This window comes from Sinocyclocheilus rhinocerous, unplaced genomic scaffold (genome assembly GCF_001515625.1).
Source record: "Sinocyclocheilus rhinocerous isolate Xijiao unplaced genomic scaffold, SAMN03320098_v1.1 scaffold1281, whole genome shotgun sequence".
In the NCBI taxonomy this organism is placed as follows: domain Eukaryota; kingdom Metazoa; phylum Chordata; class Actinopteri; order Cypriniformes; family Cyprinidae; genus Sinocyclocheilus; species Sinocyclocheilus rhinocerous.
The window spans coordinates 602867-618385 of NW_015637000.1; the positions used below are offsets into that span (position 1 = coordinate 602867).

The following is a 15519-nucleotide window of genomic DNA, read 5'->3' on the forward strand; positions in this document are numbered from 1 at the left end:
GCTGCCCGGTTCGCCCGTGCCTAAAACCGCTACTGCATACATTCCATCATAGTTTTTATCATCAGATATTAGTTTTAGCTCGTCAACGTCTCGTCTAACACTGATTCAATATTTCTTTGTAGACTGTTTCTCCTAAAGTAAAAATCTAATCAGCAAAATCCTTTTTTACAAGTGTGATGCCTTGGGTAAACTAATTTGAACACTAATTTGAAACAGCAATACGTATCAGATCTCATCATGAAGCAGCGGAAACCATGGACACATTTCTAAAGCACCCAAACTGCCAATCCTCTGGTCACAGCAAACAACTCAACTGATACAATCAGACAAGTGTATGCAGCAGTTGTTGTTTGGACAATGACTGCCCGATGTGTGGAAGCGTGTATCCGACCAAATCTTTGCCTCCCACTGAGAAAACATCAACAGATTCAATAACATATTGGCTTGGACGTATCTCTTCCCCCCATATGGCATGAGGACATTAAGCCAAAGAAATAACCATTTCAAACTGCAGGCCAATAAATCTTTGAACGCCGAACATTCAGCCTCATCTGATACAGGAGTTAACATTTGAGCGGTTGAGTTGTGGTATTCTAGCGAGGCCACATTCCCATCAAACACTGCATGCTGCTAGACAAGATAGTAAGGTGTCTGAATGAGAAAGGTCAGATAGGCCACGTGCACGCTATGACCTCACAGTCCTAAAATGCTTCTTGTCAAACCACATTGTGATTTCGGGACTGTGGTTCACTGGTGACATTTTAATGCCAGACAGCCAGTTAGGGATTTCTTTTTTTTTTCTTTATCCAAAGCTTTCTGAACATTGAAGAATGCCAAAGATATTTGGGCTGCAGAACTAATAGAAGCAGGATGACATTTGAAAACACGTTTTCTCCTCACCTCAAAATTCACAGCACTCAGGATTACGTAAATTTCTTTCCCTTTGATGGTAATGTTTCAGGACCAACCAATCCCGGAGTGGCCGCTATTAACTATTAACACAAAAAGATTATATATACTTTGGAAATAAATGAATAAATAAATGCCAAAATAATCCTCTGCCACTTACCGGCCACACAGAAAAGCATAACAGATGACGCACATCCAAGAGATCGATAGGGCTATATGGTTGCTAGGATGTTCTGAATGGTTGCTCACTAATTTATTTATTTAAAACAATAGAATAGTCAGCATGCCAATGTTGATGTGAATAGTAGCATGGGAAATGGGAAGCCACTGTTTCAAGTCAAAATATCTATGTAAAGACAGCAGAGACTCGTTGGCAAAATGAGCTACACTGAAGCAAACTAAACGAATCCAGCGCAAAGCCTCAGCATTTAACTGGAAACCATTTGACCTTAATGTATGCTTTCGTCCAGCAGACCACAGTTCACTCAGACCCTCAGCTTCTACTCGCACCGTGAACTCTTGTGACCTTTATGTTCAGACACGAAAAATGTCACATTAGCACAAAGTGCTCCAGGTGCCGAATTTCGTCATCAGAACAGTATGAGCATACTGTACACGTACCACTCAATTTTTGTTACCGCGCATACAATGTATACGCAGCACTTTGAATTGTTTCAGCAGTACTTCGTCTGTCCACAAGGTGTCCACACTGAATTGGGCCGTTATTTCGCTGTCGGAAAAGAAACGGAAGAGACGGAACAAGAACAACAACAAACTACTGAAGACTGCAAAAACAACAGGCTGTAGCGTTGACAAGTGCGTGTGTAGGGTTTAAAAGACATCCATAACAAAGCTTTTATAACTCCATGTTGACTTAAAAATCTCCAACATTTATTGTAATAATTTATTTTTTCTGAACGCTAAGAGCAACAAAGCGTATGCAAGACCGTATGTAGCTTGTACGTGCAAATGTTGAGCAAACACAGACCTAAGACCCTCTTTTCTGTTATTGATTCTGTGCTCAGTCCCCCTGTCAACATTTTTCCTGATGCTGCCATCACTGTGTGAACAATTCTGTACATTTTTTAATGAGAAAACCGTTCAATTAAGATCTAGCCTGCCCTTGGGGAACTCTGTTCAACCTGAGAGATCAAGCGGTCCGATGCTGTGGAGCGATTTTCAGCCTGTTTCTTTTGAATCCTGTAAAGGCATTGTTGAACGTCTAAGATCATCTTCATCTTCTCAAGATATCATTCCATCTAGATTTCTAAAACAGATTTTCAATAAATCGGGTTTTAAGTCTCAACACAGCAAGGAAACTGCACTTTTAAAAGTTGTAAATGACATTTTACTAGAAACAGATAAAGGGAATGCTGTGGCTTTGGTGCTTTTAGACTTAAGCTCTGCATTTGATATGGTTGACCACAATATCTTGATTTCCAGGTTGGAGAGCTGTGTTGGGTTACAGGGCAAGGTGTTGAAATGGTTTCAATCTTTTTTAACAAACAGAAGTTTTAGTGTTTCCATTGGCCATTATAGTTCGTCCTCACGCCCACTTGCCTGTGGGGTGCCACAGGGCTCAATTCTTGCCCCAGTTTTATTTTCTATATTTATGCTAAATATGGAGTGTCCTTCCCCTTGCAGCATAAAAGTAAATAATTTTTAGGACCTCTGTTGGGATTGTCTAAATGAATTACAAATATGGTTAAAGCAGAATCTATTAGTGTTAAACGAGAACAAAACAGAAATAATTTTGTTTGGTTTAACCTCCTGGGGTCGACGTTGGCGCCGGCGGCACCACTTGCAGATTTGAATGATGACAGCCAAAATAACTTAAAATGCTCCTTCATACTTGACCGTACATATAAGAGTAATACAGCATTTAAATCTGTAAAGGGTCTACTTTTATTTGTGTACACTCACAATATCGAGCCTTCGCTGTTGCTGGTCCTAGACTATGGAACAAGTTACCAGCTTCTATTAGAAATGCGCCCTCTTTGCCTGTATTTAAATACCTGCTTAAAAAACACATTTTGTCAATAGCCATGTCAATTGTTTTGTTACCTCACGCCCACTTGCCTGTGGGGTGCCACAGGGCTCAATTCTTGCCCCAGTTTTATTTTCTATATTTATGCTACCAATGGGTGCTATCTTTGAGAAATATGGAGTGTCCTTCCCCTTGCAGCATAAAAGTAAAGAATTTTTAGGACCTCTGTTGGGATTGTCTAAATGAATTACAAATATGGTTAAAGCAGAATCTATTAGTGTTAAACGAGAACAAAACAGAAATAATTTTGTTTGGTTTAACCTCCTGGGGTCGACGTTGGCGCCGGCGGCACCACTTGCAGATTTGAATGATGACAGCCAAAATAACTTAAAATGCTCCTTCATACTTGACCGTACATATAAGAGTAATACAGCATTTAAATCTGTAAAGGGTCTACTTTTATTTGTGTACACTCACAATATCGAGCCTTCGCTGTTGCTGGTCCTAGACTATGGAACAAGTTACCAGCTTCTATTAGAAATGCGCCCTCTTTGCCTGTATTTAAATACCTGCTTAAAAAACACATTTTGTCAATAGCCATGTCAATTGTTTTGTTATATTGTGTTTTGAGGTTTCTTATTTGTTTTATTTTAGCTGTACTGTACAGCACTTTGGATCAACTGGTAGTTGTGTGAAAGTGATAAAAAAATAAATAAATAAGAAAGAAAGAAAGAAACTTGTATGAAAAAGAGCAACGTGGACATTCTTCAAAATTTCTCTTTTTATATTCCATGGAACAAATTCATATGAGTTTGGGTGAGTAAATAATGACAGAATCTTCATTATTTTGGATGATCTACTACTTTAGCTAAAGTCAAAGACACAGAAAGAACAGAAAAAAAGCAGAACATGACATATGGAATAATTAGTGTTGTTCATGAAGGATTCTTAGCACATTTATTGTGTGCCAAAGCCACACTCACCAACAAGTGAGATCACTGTTGACCTCCTACACATAATATGGATGTAACAATTAACATAATTAACCTGGCTGGACTCTCTGCGACAGAAAAAAAGCAGAACATGACATATGGATAATTAGTGTTGCTCATGAAGGATTCTTAGCACATTTATTGTGTGCCAAAGCCACACTCACCAACAAGTGAGATCACTGTTGACCTCCTACACATAATATGGATGTAACAATTAACATAATTAACCTGGCTGGACTCTCTGCTTGAGTGGAAGTCACCGCTGTTTATTTGCACACCTACCAGAGACAAGTCATGACTATAAAGAGAGAATTAAAAAGAACTGAGGATGATTACACCATTACAAAACCATTCACACCTTCTCCAAGTGATTTTGGGAGTAACAATTAACATTCGTTTTCATTCAGGTCAACATATTCTTCGCATTTAAAGAGCCTGTAACTACTGTACTGTGAGTGACAGAAATCAATTTTGCAATGCATGAAAGGAGAACATTAGTGCTACCAGTGTCCACAGCAGCCATTCAACAACTTAATTCCTACTTCCTCCGAACAGCCATGCTAAAGGTACATTTGTACGGCTCCCTCAAATGTGTGACTTTTCGAATAGTAATTTACGTTCAATCAACCTCAGCTTTCTCATATATTAAAAGCCTGCTACAGCTCTCTCCACATGCTAAATATAGAAACTATTCCATTTCCATTCAGCAAGTTTGGTGAACAAAGGACTAACCCCCTCAATATCCCAATTCGCAAAGTCCCAGAATAATAACGCTGTGGTTTCCTGCACCTCAGCGGAGATGTCATATTTGGTGAGTGAGGGGGGCTATTCAACAAAACCCCTGTTAGGCTGCTAGAACAATGGGGCACAAATTGAACGGTGGCAAATGGTACCCATAAGTGACTAAGGGAGAGAAAATTAGCTTAGGAAAGGATACAGAACAGGTTTTACATCTGCAGCCTCATGTGAATGACATTTTATAGGATTTCCATGTCAGGATATTTTACTGAAAGGGGTTTATGTTCTAAATAAAGTCCTTAAATAGAAGGTTGCTATAAAGATGGAGCTTGTTAAAGCTTGGTGTTCCCATTCATTTCAATATTAGATGTCATGTCTGTCACCATGGATACTTCTAGTAAATCACATGTCACCATAAAACATGACCTTTTAAATGAACAACATGCATTATTTTCATGCAAAGCCACTGTGCACGATTGCAAGATATATTATACACCATGGACCTTTTTCACATTTCCGGGTTTCTCAGCAGCAGAAGTCGTCATAGTTGGGTAAACTTCTATGGCGGTGAATGGGAGACCATAAATCCATAAATTTAGTACTATTGCGAAATATTTTTCAATTTAAAATAACTTTTTTTTTCTATTTGAATATATTTCAAAATTGTAATTTATTTCTGTGATGTAAAGCTGAATTTTCAGCATCATTACTCCAGTCTTCAGTGTCACATGATCCTTCAGAAATCATTACAGCATACTGTATGAAAGCTTGATTTCCTTTTATAAAAGAAATGAACAATATCTTGGGATGCTGTCGAGCTCTTGAGTCAACCCTTGTTTATGCTTGACATATTGGTTCTGGCATGAAGCACGGCAGACTGCATGTGCCCCTCAGAGCCGCTGAGAGGTGTTTATACTTTATGGCATGACTCTCTGAATTGACAAGCAGCAGTGTGGAGGAAAATATCAGCTGAACCAGCAAGATACAGCTCTGAAAAATAGTAGTTTGCCAAACTTTACCCTACCAGGTGTCCCTATAGCTAATTTAGCAAAACATAACAATGCTAAGGTCATGGGTTTGATTCCCAGCACAACATGTGTACTAGGGATTTAAATTAATTCATTAATTGCTAATGTTAATACAGGAAAATGCATATGGAGGACTCCCGACAGCATGTGCATATCCTGCTTTTAATTCAAGTTTAAAATAATGCACGGCCAGTCAAAAGTTTGCAGTCAGTAAGGTTTTTTAATGTTTTTAACAAAAGTCTCTTATGCTCATCAAGGCTGCATTTATTTGATCAGAGATACAGTAATATTGTGAAATATTATTACCCAATTTAAAATAACTTTTATATTTGAATATATTTAAAAATATAATTTATTCCTGTGATGGTAAAGCTGATTTTTTTTTTAGGTTTCTTGAATAAAAAGTTTAAAACTGCAAACATTTGAAATAGTTTTTGAAAAGACTTTCACATTGCAAAAATGTGTTTGATTAATTCAATGCACTTTTAACAGTAGGGTACATACATTCTTCTTAATATATTTCACTACACAATGTTTTAAACACATTACACATACATTTTAATCACATACCTTCATTTAGCATTTCATTTAAATTCACCAATAATTTATTACAGTAATTATTTATTTTAAATAATTTTAAAAGATATCTCCGTTTGCATTGAACTTTCAGCTTCGTATCTTTGCAGATATTGTTTATGCTCAAACAGCAACATTACACAATAACGAACGTTAAAAAAGTGAAATCGCAATCAACCACCCCTTTAAAATACACACTGAAGAGCTTCACATAAGACTTTTCTTTTCTTTTTTTTTTTTTTTAAGTACAAATTGTTTGAACAAAAGGTAGTGGATATTTACAACTGTGCAGGATGCAATTTCAAAGCATATATGTGACCCTGGACCACAAAAATTCATTATATGGGTCAAAATTATCGATTTTTCTTTTATGCCAAAAATCATTAGGATATTAAGTAAAGATCATGTTCCATGAAGATATTTTGTACATTTCCTACCGTAAATATATCAAAAATGTATTATCATTAGTAATATGCGTTGCTAAGGACTTCATTTGGACAACTTTTAACGGCGATTTTCTCAATATTTAGATTTTTTTGCACCCTCAGATTCCAGATTGTCAAATAGTTGTAACTCGGCCAAATATTGTCCTATCCTAACAAACCATACATCAATGGAAAGCTGATTTATTCAAATGATGTATAAATCTCAATTTAAAAAAAACTGACCATTATGACTGGCTTTGTGGTCCAGGGTCACATATTTTAAATTGTGTTGAAGCCACTGCTACGTTAAAGGTAAGACGTGGTTTAGTTTCATCCGTGTGTGAGCATGAAGGTGAACAGAAAAAAATGAAGCTATCTGACCTGGAAAGTGCAACACAGCTGTTATGAACACTGTCAGCAGTGACAGGATTTCTGACATGGACTGCGGAGATGTTATAACTGCTAAGAGGAGCACTGAGACATGTCCGACAAATGAGAAAGAAGTTAAAGAAGCTCTGAAGCGGTGTTTCTAGGTCAGTGATTTTAAGAGGGAGTCATGAGGCACATCTTTCTCTTTCACACTTCAGAGAAAAAGCGGAAGAAGACAAGACAAATGTAAAAGAAAAAAGCTGAAAAAAAAAAAAAACTTGTTCCATATAAAGCCTGACGCAGCACTTTGAGCTATGAAAGTGTAGCTGACAACAACAAAGCTGGGATAAAAGAAATAATCCACACAGGGTTTATAATTTCATGCACACCTTTTTTAAACACACACCCATGACCAATTTTAAAGATCAGACGAAATCATTAATAAACCAGAGCCAGCCAGCGTGAAGATGACCTTAAATGAAGAGCAAGGTCAGAAGAGGAAGGCTGCGCAAAGATGTGCTCATAAATAAGCAATGCAATATATATCACACAGCAATAACACTGATCCAGCACGCCGATAGAAAGATGCCGCCCAGTTCCATTATTGTCCTTCATATATGTGAAAAGTCTTCTTTTCATGACTCCTCACCTTTTAAAGGGACAGCTCACCCAAAAATGACATTTCTGTCATAATTTACTCACCCTCAAGTTATTCCAAACCTGTGTGAATTTCTTTCTTCTGTTGAACACAAAAGATGATATTTTGAAGAATGTTGGTAACCGACCTGTTGATGGTAGCCATTCTTTGTCCATACTATGGCTTCCATCAACTGTTTGTTTACCAACATTCTTAAATACCTTCTTTATGTTCCTCAGAAGAAAGTCAGTCACACAGGTTTGGAACAACTGGAGGGTGAGTAAATGATGATAGAAATTTCATTTTTAGGTGAACTATCCAATTAAAGTCAGGGAAGATTTTTCATTCATCTGTTCCCCCATCCAAAACCACACACACAAAAAAAGTAGTTCCAGGGAAAGACACACCAATGAAATATGGAATGAGAGCTATGACATATGTGACCCTGGACCACAAAATCAGTCATAAGGGTCAAATTATTATTATTTTTTTAAAATTGAGATTTATATGATATTTATGAATAAATCAGCTTTCCATTGATGTATGGTTTGTTAGGATAGGACAATATTTAGCCGAGATAGTGTGTTCAGATGTGTGCAGCACATTTTATAGAGGACTGTTTCCTGGTAGAGTAGACTACAATGCTGGCTGTTCTGATTCACAGACTGTAAGTACGTTTTTTTATATTTAAAGAATTTGCCACTGACGATTCAAAAGTGAGTTTTGAGCAGTGTAGAGTATCGCTTGTTGTTTGTCATTTCTCCGATCACAAATGCAGACATGGTTTTATGTTTACGCGGTTACGGTGCATCGCGTAAAAAGACAGTGCAAGCCATTATAATCCGTAATTATGTCCCCACTGGATGCAACAAATACCTCGTTTATAATGGGTTTTAATGTTTTTGTCTCGTCGCTCCGGCCGGGACACGGCATCACAGTATGGTGAGGGGCATAACATTTCCTCACACGCTTGAGATATTCGGCCAATCACAACGCACTGGATCGCTGGCCAATCAGAGCACACCTCGCTTTTCAGACCGATGAGCTTTGTAAAAATTGACGCGTTTCAGAAAGGCGGGGCATAGAAGAGAAACAATAATGTACAGTATGTGGAAAATAATGTGTTTTTTGAACCTTAAACCGCATAAACACATTTCATTACACCAAATACACAAAATAATGTTATTTTTAGCAACATCATATGACCCCTTTAATATCCTAATGATTTTTAAAGAAAAAATAGATAATTTTGACCCATAAAATGTTTTTTTGGCTATTGCTACAAATATACCCCAGCGACTTAAGACTGGTTTTGTGGTCCAAGGTCACATATGAATGAAGCTGTTTGAAATGTTTATCAAGGAGTAATGCTTTACAATTTTGTTTACTAATTTTTAATAAAACACTAGCTTACAGTAAGTAGTAAAGCTAGTGTTCCATTACGAGCATCTTTTGAACTTCCTGTTGGGCAAATGCATCTTTATTAGGCAGAAACTTAATTTCCAGCAATTCAATTTGCGCTTTGCTATGATCACAGTAATTTGCTTCTTACATGTCCTCTTCAAACAGACTCGACATTAATATTCAGCGGCTCCTGATCGCAGAGGGTGATTAACAATTTTTTTAATTGGCTTTTATGAATCTTAAAAGCGTTGTGTGGGGGGAAGAATGTAACTTTGGCTTGGTCATGAATTAAACATGTAACACTACCGTAAACAATTCAGTACATGAACTATCAACACAAACGTCAAGCAGGACAACAGCACAGCAATGAAACAAAAGAATCAACATTAACAGGGCAAGAAAATAGATCCACCAAAATCGGACTTTAACATTGGATATGCACAGGGCTCCAGACAAGAAGGAGCCATTGGCTCCTATAAGTAACAAAAATAGGCGCCAAATTAGTTTTTTAAGTGCCACAGAATAAATGTGTTTAATTTTTTTTTTAAAACACCTTAACATTTCAGTCATACTGTTATGCGTTTATGGTTTTAAGGTTCACTTAAAGTGGGAACTAAACGTCTTTTCCAACTTGAGAACTATAAACAGTCAGAAAGAATTGTTTATTACACAGAATCTGTGCCAATATCATGGACCATAATTATGTCAGCATCACTTGGCCATTGAGTGTAGTTTGGGCTCCTCCTCAATGCATCCTATAAATGCTGTCATAGTCTTGCACACCTTAAGTCTTACTTCATTAGTAACATGCAATTATATAGGAGGTGTTGAATTTTGTCTTTAGCTCCTTGCATTCTTTCTTATCGTGTAGACAACAGGTTAAGTAAAAATATGAATATGCAATATAGCGCATAAATTTAGCAAAATGCTCCTCTTTATAGTTATTTTTTCTAGATTATTCTGAGGTAAATGATTGTTAGGTGGCATTGTTTACAAGCTTTACTCATTTTCTGCAGTCTGAAAAATTGAATGAGCGATTACATGAGATATTTCATTAAACTGTACTGTAGTCTATCTATCTTATAATATACCTTTTGATGTGCATTCATGTTTATGTTGTACTATAGCAGTAAAGAGAAAGATATGATGGGTTCACGTGCCGCTTGAACTGAGGCACTAATGCGATCGCTCATGCCACATTAAAGAGCGCCAAAGCGGTATTGCTTGAATTTCGTTATGAATTTGGCAGAACTTTGAAGCTGATACTTTGTTTATTAAAAGATAACAGAGCACAAAGCTTATTACGATTATTGGACAGCAAGTGCGCTACAAATAATATGAAGTTCACGCATTAACAGAACACAGCATATAGATTATGCCATATTAGTATGGATTATAAATGAGAATTGTTAACGATATTGTTAATGTCCACACAGCTGACAGCTTTACCTGTTGTATTTTGTTTAAGTTGTGCACGAAATAGACACTTTTTTTCTGCAGTTTTACTTCGCACGTCTCTGTCATTTTCGATCTCTCTCATGCTGCACAACTGGAGCTGCTTTTAGCAGGTTAATTATTTATTACATCAATAATAAATATGATTATTTATTAGTTATTACGTTAACTTAACAAAAGATGTGATCGCAAAACAAGCAGGAAAAAAGGCATCTCATGCACATTTTTAAGTCATAACATGTAAATTTCTATAGTCGCCAGTGGCGATCTCAACAAAAATATCACTCGCAAATTAATATTTTTGGTCGCAAATGCGACCGTTTTCGTCCTGTATGCAGCACAGAAAAGAACCACAACTGCAAAGAAACTGTATGCCATAAACTCAAATTACATACTTAAATAGCTGAAAAATCAGTATTACCATCACAGGAATAAATTAAACTTTAAAATATATTCAAATAGAAATTAGTGTAATAATATTTCACAACAATACTGTTTTTACTGCATTGTTTTACCAAATAAATACAGCCTTGGTGAGCAATTTTCTTTCAAAAACAAAAAAATGTAATGAAACAAACAAAAAACTTTCCAAAGGGAAAGTGCATATAAAATGATATTTACCTTTATTTAGAGTATATATAAGGTTCCCAATAACAACCGTGCTTGCATCTGTGCAATGTATTTCCTTTTGTATTGTGTTTCTAAGTTAGACATTAGGGCTGCACGATATATCGAAATTATCGAAATATCGCAAATGTAAATATCGCAATATGCAATAGTACCCGTCTCGACGATCATTCTCGTAAATTGCGGTTGTGTTAAATGAATGTAAACAGCTGAGAAAGAAATCAGATGTGTATCATTATACTGGATCCGTGCAGTTGGATTTAAAGGGACAGCAGCCTATAAATACGTGCTGCTGAATATGTCACTAATGTTAATCAAACAACAAAACAGCTATAACAAAGATTAATCTAAATTTAATTCATACAGTGAACACAACGCAGTGTTATTTTACACTTAATTATTAAATTTCTGTGCCTGAATACTACAGCTTATTTTATCTATGCTTGTAAATTGCGTATTTCTTTTTTTTCTTTTTCTTTCTTTTTTTTTACTGACAGTTCACTTGCCTTTAATACATGTTTGAACTTTCTCAGACTATAGGTTTTGCTGTGGTATATGAAGAAGTACTTAAAGTGTGTGGAAAGCAAAGTTACAATGATATAAAATTAGTGTCATAATTTTTTTGTTTGTATGTTCACTTTGATGTTAAAATGACATTTTCTGATTTGTGACATTACTTTTTATGTAATGCTAAAACACTGCTGGTCACTTTCAGAAGTTATAGTGATTCTTTATTTTCCAAGAAAGAATGTGAAACAAATTTGGTTATATCATTTTCATTTTTAAATATTTTTAAATATAATTGAAATTGATTTTACACACTTTAAGCAATATCGTATCGCATATCGCATTTTTTAACAAGGTATCGCATATCGCATTTTTCTTCAATATCGAACAGCCCTTCTGTCTATCTATCGTTCTATCATTCTATCTATCATTCTATCTATCTATCTATCTTCTTTCTTTTTTTTTACTGACTGTTCACTTGCCTTTAATCATGTTTGAACTTTCTCAGACTATAGTTTTTGCTGTGGTATATGAAGAAGTACTTCAAGTGTGTGGAAAGCAAAGTTACAATGATATAAAATTAGTGTCATTAATTTTTTGTGTTCACATTGATGTTAAATGTTAAATTTCATTTTCTGATTTGTGACATTACTTTTAATGTAATGCTAAAACACTGCTGGTCACTTTCAGAAGTTGTAGTGATTCTTTCTTTTCCAAGAAAGAATGTGAAACAAATTGGTTATATAATTTTTTTAATATTTTAAAATATAATTGAAATTGATTTTACACACTTTAAGCAATATCGTATCGCATATCGAATATCACATTTTTTAACAAGGTATCGCATTTTTCTTCAATATCGCACAGCCCTATTAGACATAAATACATACTTAAAATGTGGGTGTGTCTTCCAACTTCACCATATTCTGGAGACAAATCTGTACTAAGAAGTTAACTAAATCTAACAAAATGTCTTTTTGGACATGTCTTCATTTGCTAAAATGGTATAAAAATGAAGTGAATCATGTTTTTTATTGTTAAAATGTAGAATGCTTTCTGTTGAGGTCAGGGTTAGGGTGTCGGTTAGGTTATAGTATTTATAACTACAACTAGCATATAAAAACATCTGAAGTCCATGCAATGTCCTCATTTAGCTAAGAAAATGTTTATGTACTGTATGTGTGTGTGTGTTTAACCTCTTTGTCCATGCTGTCCAGGTCTTCTTTGCAGAGTGTGTAGAGCGGCATGGTTTCAGACATGCTGGGCTGGCGTTTCCTGCGGGAAGGTCCAGGCTGCTCATCGTCAGGACTCGATCCTGCAGCCTCATCCGTCTGCTGAGACCCCTGAGCTGACCTGAGCAAACACAGAAACAATCAATCGCTCAACACACACACTCCAGATCAGCGGCTGCTGTAATCAGTCTCCAAGTGAAATATGTATATCAAGCAAAACTGGCTGAGTTTGCTCTGACAGAGCAGCAAAGCAGGACAGCGGCTCTCCTGGTCTGAGCAACACCCGAATAAGCAATCAAGAGCAAATCAAGAAATAAAACCCACACACACACATACACGCACACACACACTGCACAAGCCTGTCCACAGCAGACAGCAAACATTCAATCACATCTCCACTTCTGTCAAGAGGAGCCACAACATGATAATCATGATAATTCTGCACAGGGAAGCAGAATTACATGTGCTCCTGCAGTCTTTTTGAACAAAGGTTTAAACAAGCATTTTTAAATCAATGAGTTCTAAAAAAAAAAATCTGCATATGATTTTTGAAATCCGGCGTCTGTTCTGACCTGGTAGAATGTAAGTCATAGATTACTATTTTGTCGAATAAAACCATATTTTATCTGCTCAATGACTTCTCATTAATGAGTGAAAGCAGGAACATTTCAGAGTTTTGAATGTTACAGTGTTATTACTACATTTCTGCCCCATTCTATAAAAAAAAAATGAAATTTCGCATTTCTAAAACTACTGAAAAAAACCACTGTGATGAAGGAAGAAATTATATTCATTTATAAATGTAATTTCAATATACATTTATATGATATTTATAAAATACAAATAACCTGAGAATTACTAGTATTAACTACACTGAAATAAATGCATTTAATTACATTCCTTTGAATTTATAATTCATGACTGCTCAAAAATTCATGAAAACTACAAATTAATTTTCTAACAAAACATAAATATCACTCTGGATGTTTTTAAACAAAATATATTAATTTTACCTGCATAAACTTTCACTTTCATTCTTCACGCAGCAATGGTTCATCAATAAACATGCATCAACTAAATTTAGTCACAAAAAGTGTGTGTGAGATATAGGAAAATATATATATACATTTTTTTTTTTTAAATAGACAACTTATTCACAGATGTGGGGGAAAAATCTGCATAACACCATGTGTAAATAGTTGATACCCAGGTCAAAATAGACCCAAATGAAAAAAAAAGAAAAAAGAAGTCATTATCTCTTAACATTTAAAAAAAAAAATCTACACAAATATACAGCACTCCTGTTAAGCACAAAGTCTGTTATAGGTGAGGGCGCAGACATCGATTCACACAATCTCTCATTTTGTTTCATTTCATACTCAGAGTAACAGAAGACCTAGATGCATAATGCAGACTCGCAACACTCAGCAGCAGTGTCATCTTGGAAAGGTCAACATGTCAGGTCAAGTTCATCAGAAATCATCACTAGCCAACTTACTGTCATTGCATTGACAAAACACTGTCTGTACTGTTTTGTACTGTTGTACAAAACAGCAAGACAAAAAGAAAAAAAAAAACTTTCAGAGTGTAGAGAATGTACACAAATATAACATGGTAATTAGCAACAAGTCGTTTATGCAGCATATCTATGCTTTGAAACATCCAATCAAACGTTTAACTTAAGAGCTGTGGACGGCTCAATGGTTTCCGTAGGAACTGAACCCAAAAAGTACTGCTGTCAAACGATTAATCGCATCCAAAATAAAAGTTTGTTTACATAATATATGTGATGAACGTGTGTGTATTTATATATACATAATAAATAAACACAATACACACTAGTGCTGTGTTCAAAATATCGATACGACGATGTATCGTCAGAGAGATTTGACGATACGAGTATCGATACAGCTGGCCCTGTATCGATATTGTGGCACGTGTGCAGCAGTGGACCGCGCTTAATTTGTTTAAAATTTTACAACGTTTAAAATTGAGTAGAAAAGAGCGATGTTTCTAAAAAAGAATGAATAGAGCATATATATATAGGCTACAACAAGGTTTAATCTGGCCGCAGAGGAACACAACTGGGTTGCTTGATATAAAGAGACGTAATCCCCTAAACAGAGCTTTACACTTCCGCAATACGGAAATATCAGCTAAGTGTGCTACTTATCTTTGTCAACCTGGCAACCATGTGCACACGGTCTCTCTCCACTGAGGATAAACGCGCATGCTTTCTGAAAACAGCGGTTAGCTTGCAGTTTAGCGATCTCCACTTCAATATTCTATTCTCAGAAAAGTGCAATTCATCAACGGTTCATTTACGACACAGAGAGAGAGAGAGAGAGACTGTGTATGTATGAATTACCACCATTTTGCCGCGTTTCTCTATTAACAGTAAAGCTGTGGCTTTAATTCCTTTAGAAACAACGATGTTACCAGCTCCTTGTTGAGAAAGATAATGCAGCTCTTGAGCGTTTAAGCTATTTAGTTGATAAAACTGCGGGGCAGCGCTAAAAAGTTTGTTCCTGAATGTCTGAGTGCGGCCGCAACGTGATCTGTGTGTGTGACTGAACTTAACATTAAAGGCAGGGTATGTGATTTTTCAAAAACACTTTAGAAAACTGATTCGG

The 15519-nt window shown here is 35.9% G+C and overlaps 1 protein-coding gene across 3 annotated transcripts in view; it reads right to left on the reverse strand.

Annotated features, from left to right (window-relative positions):
• ctdp1 (CTD (carboxy-terminal domain, RNA polymerase II, polypeptide A) phosphatase, subunit 1) overlaps positions 1–15519 on the reverse strand; it is a 125668-nt gene that overhangs the window by 69384 nt on the left and 40765 nt on the right. For all 3 annotated transcript variants that reach the window (XM_016563127.1, XM_016563128.1, XM_016563129.1), the window contains exon 11: positions 12851–13007. In XM_016563127.1, coding sequence (XP_016418613.1) covers positions 12851–13007 — 157 coding nt within the window. The remainder of the gene's footprint in view (positions 1–12850; positions 13008–15519) is intronic.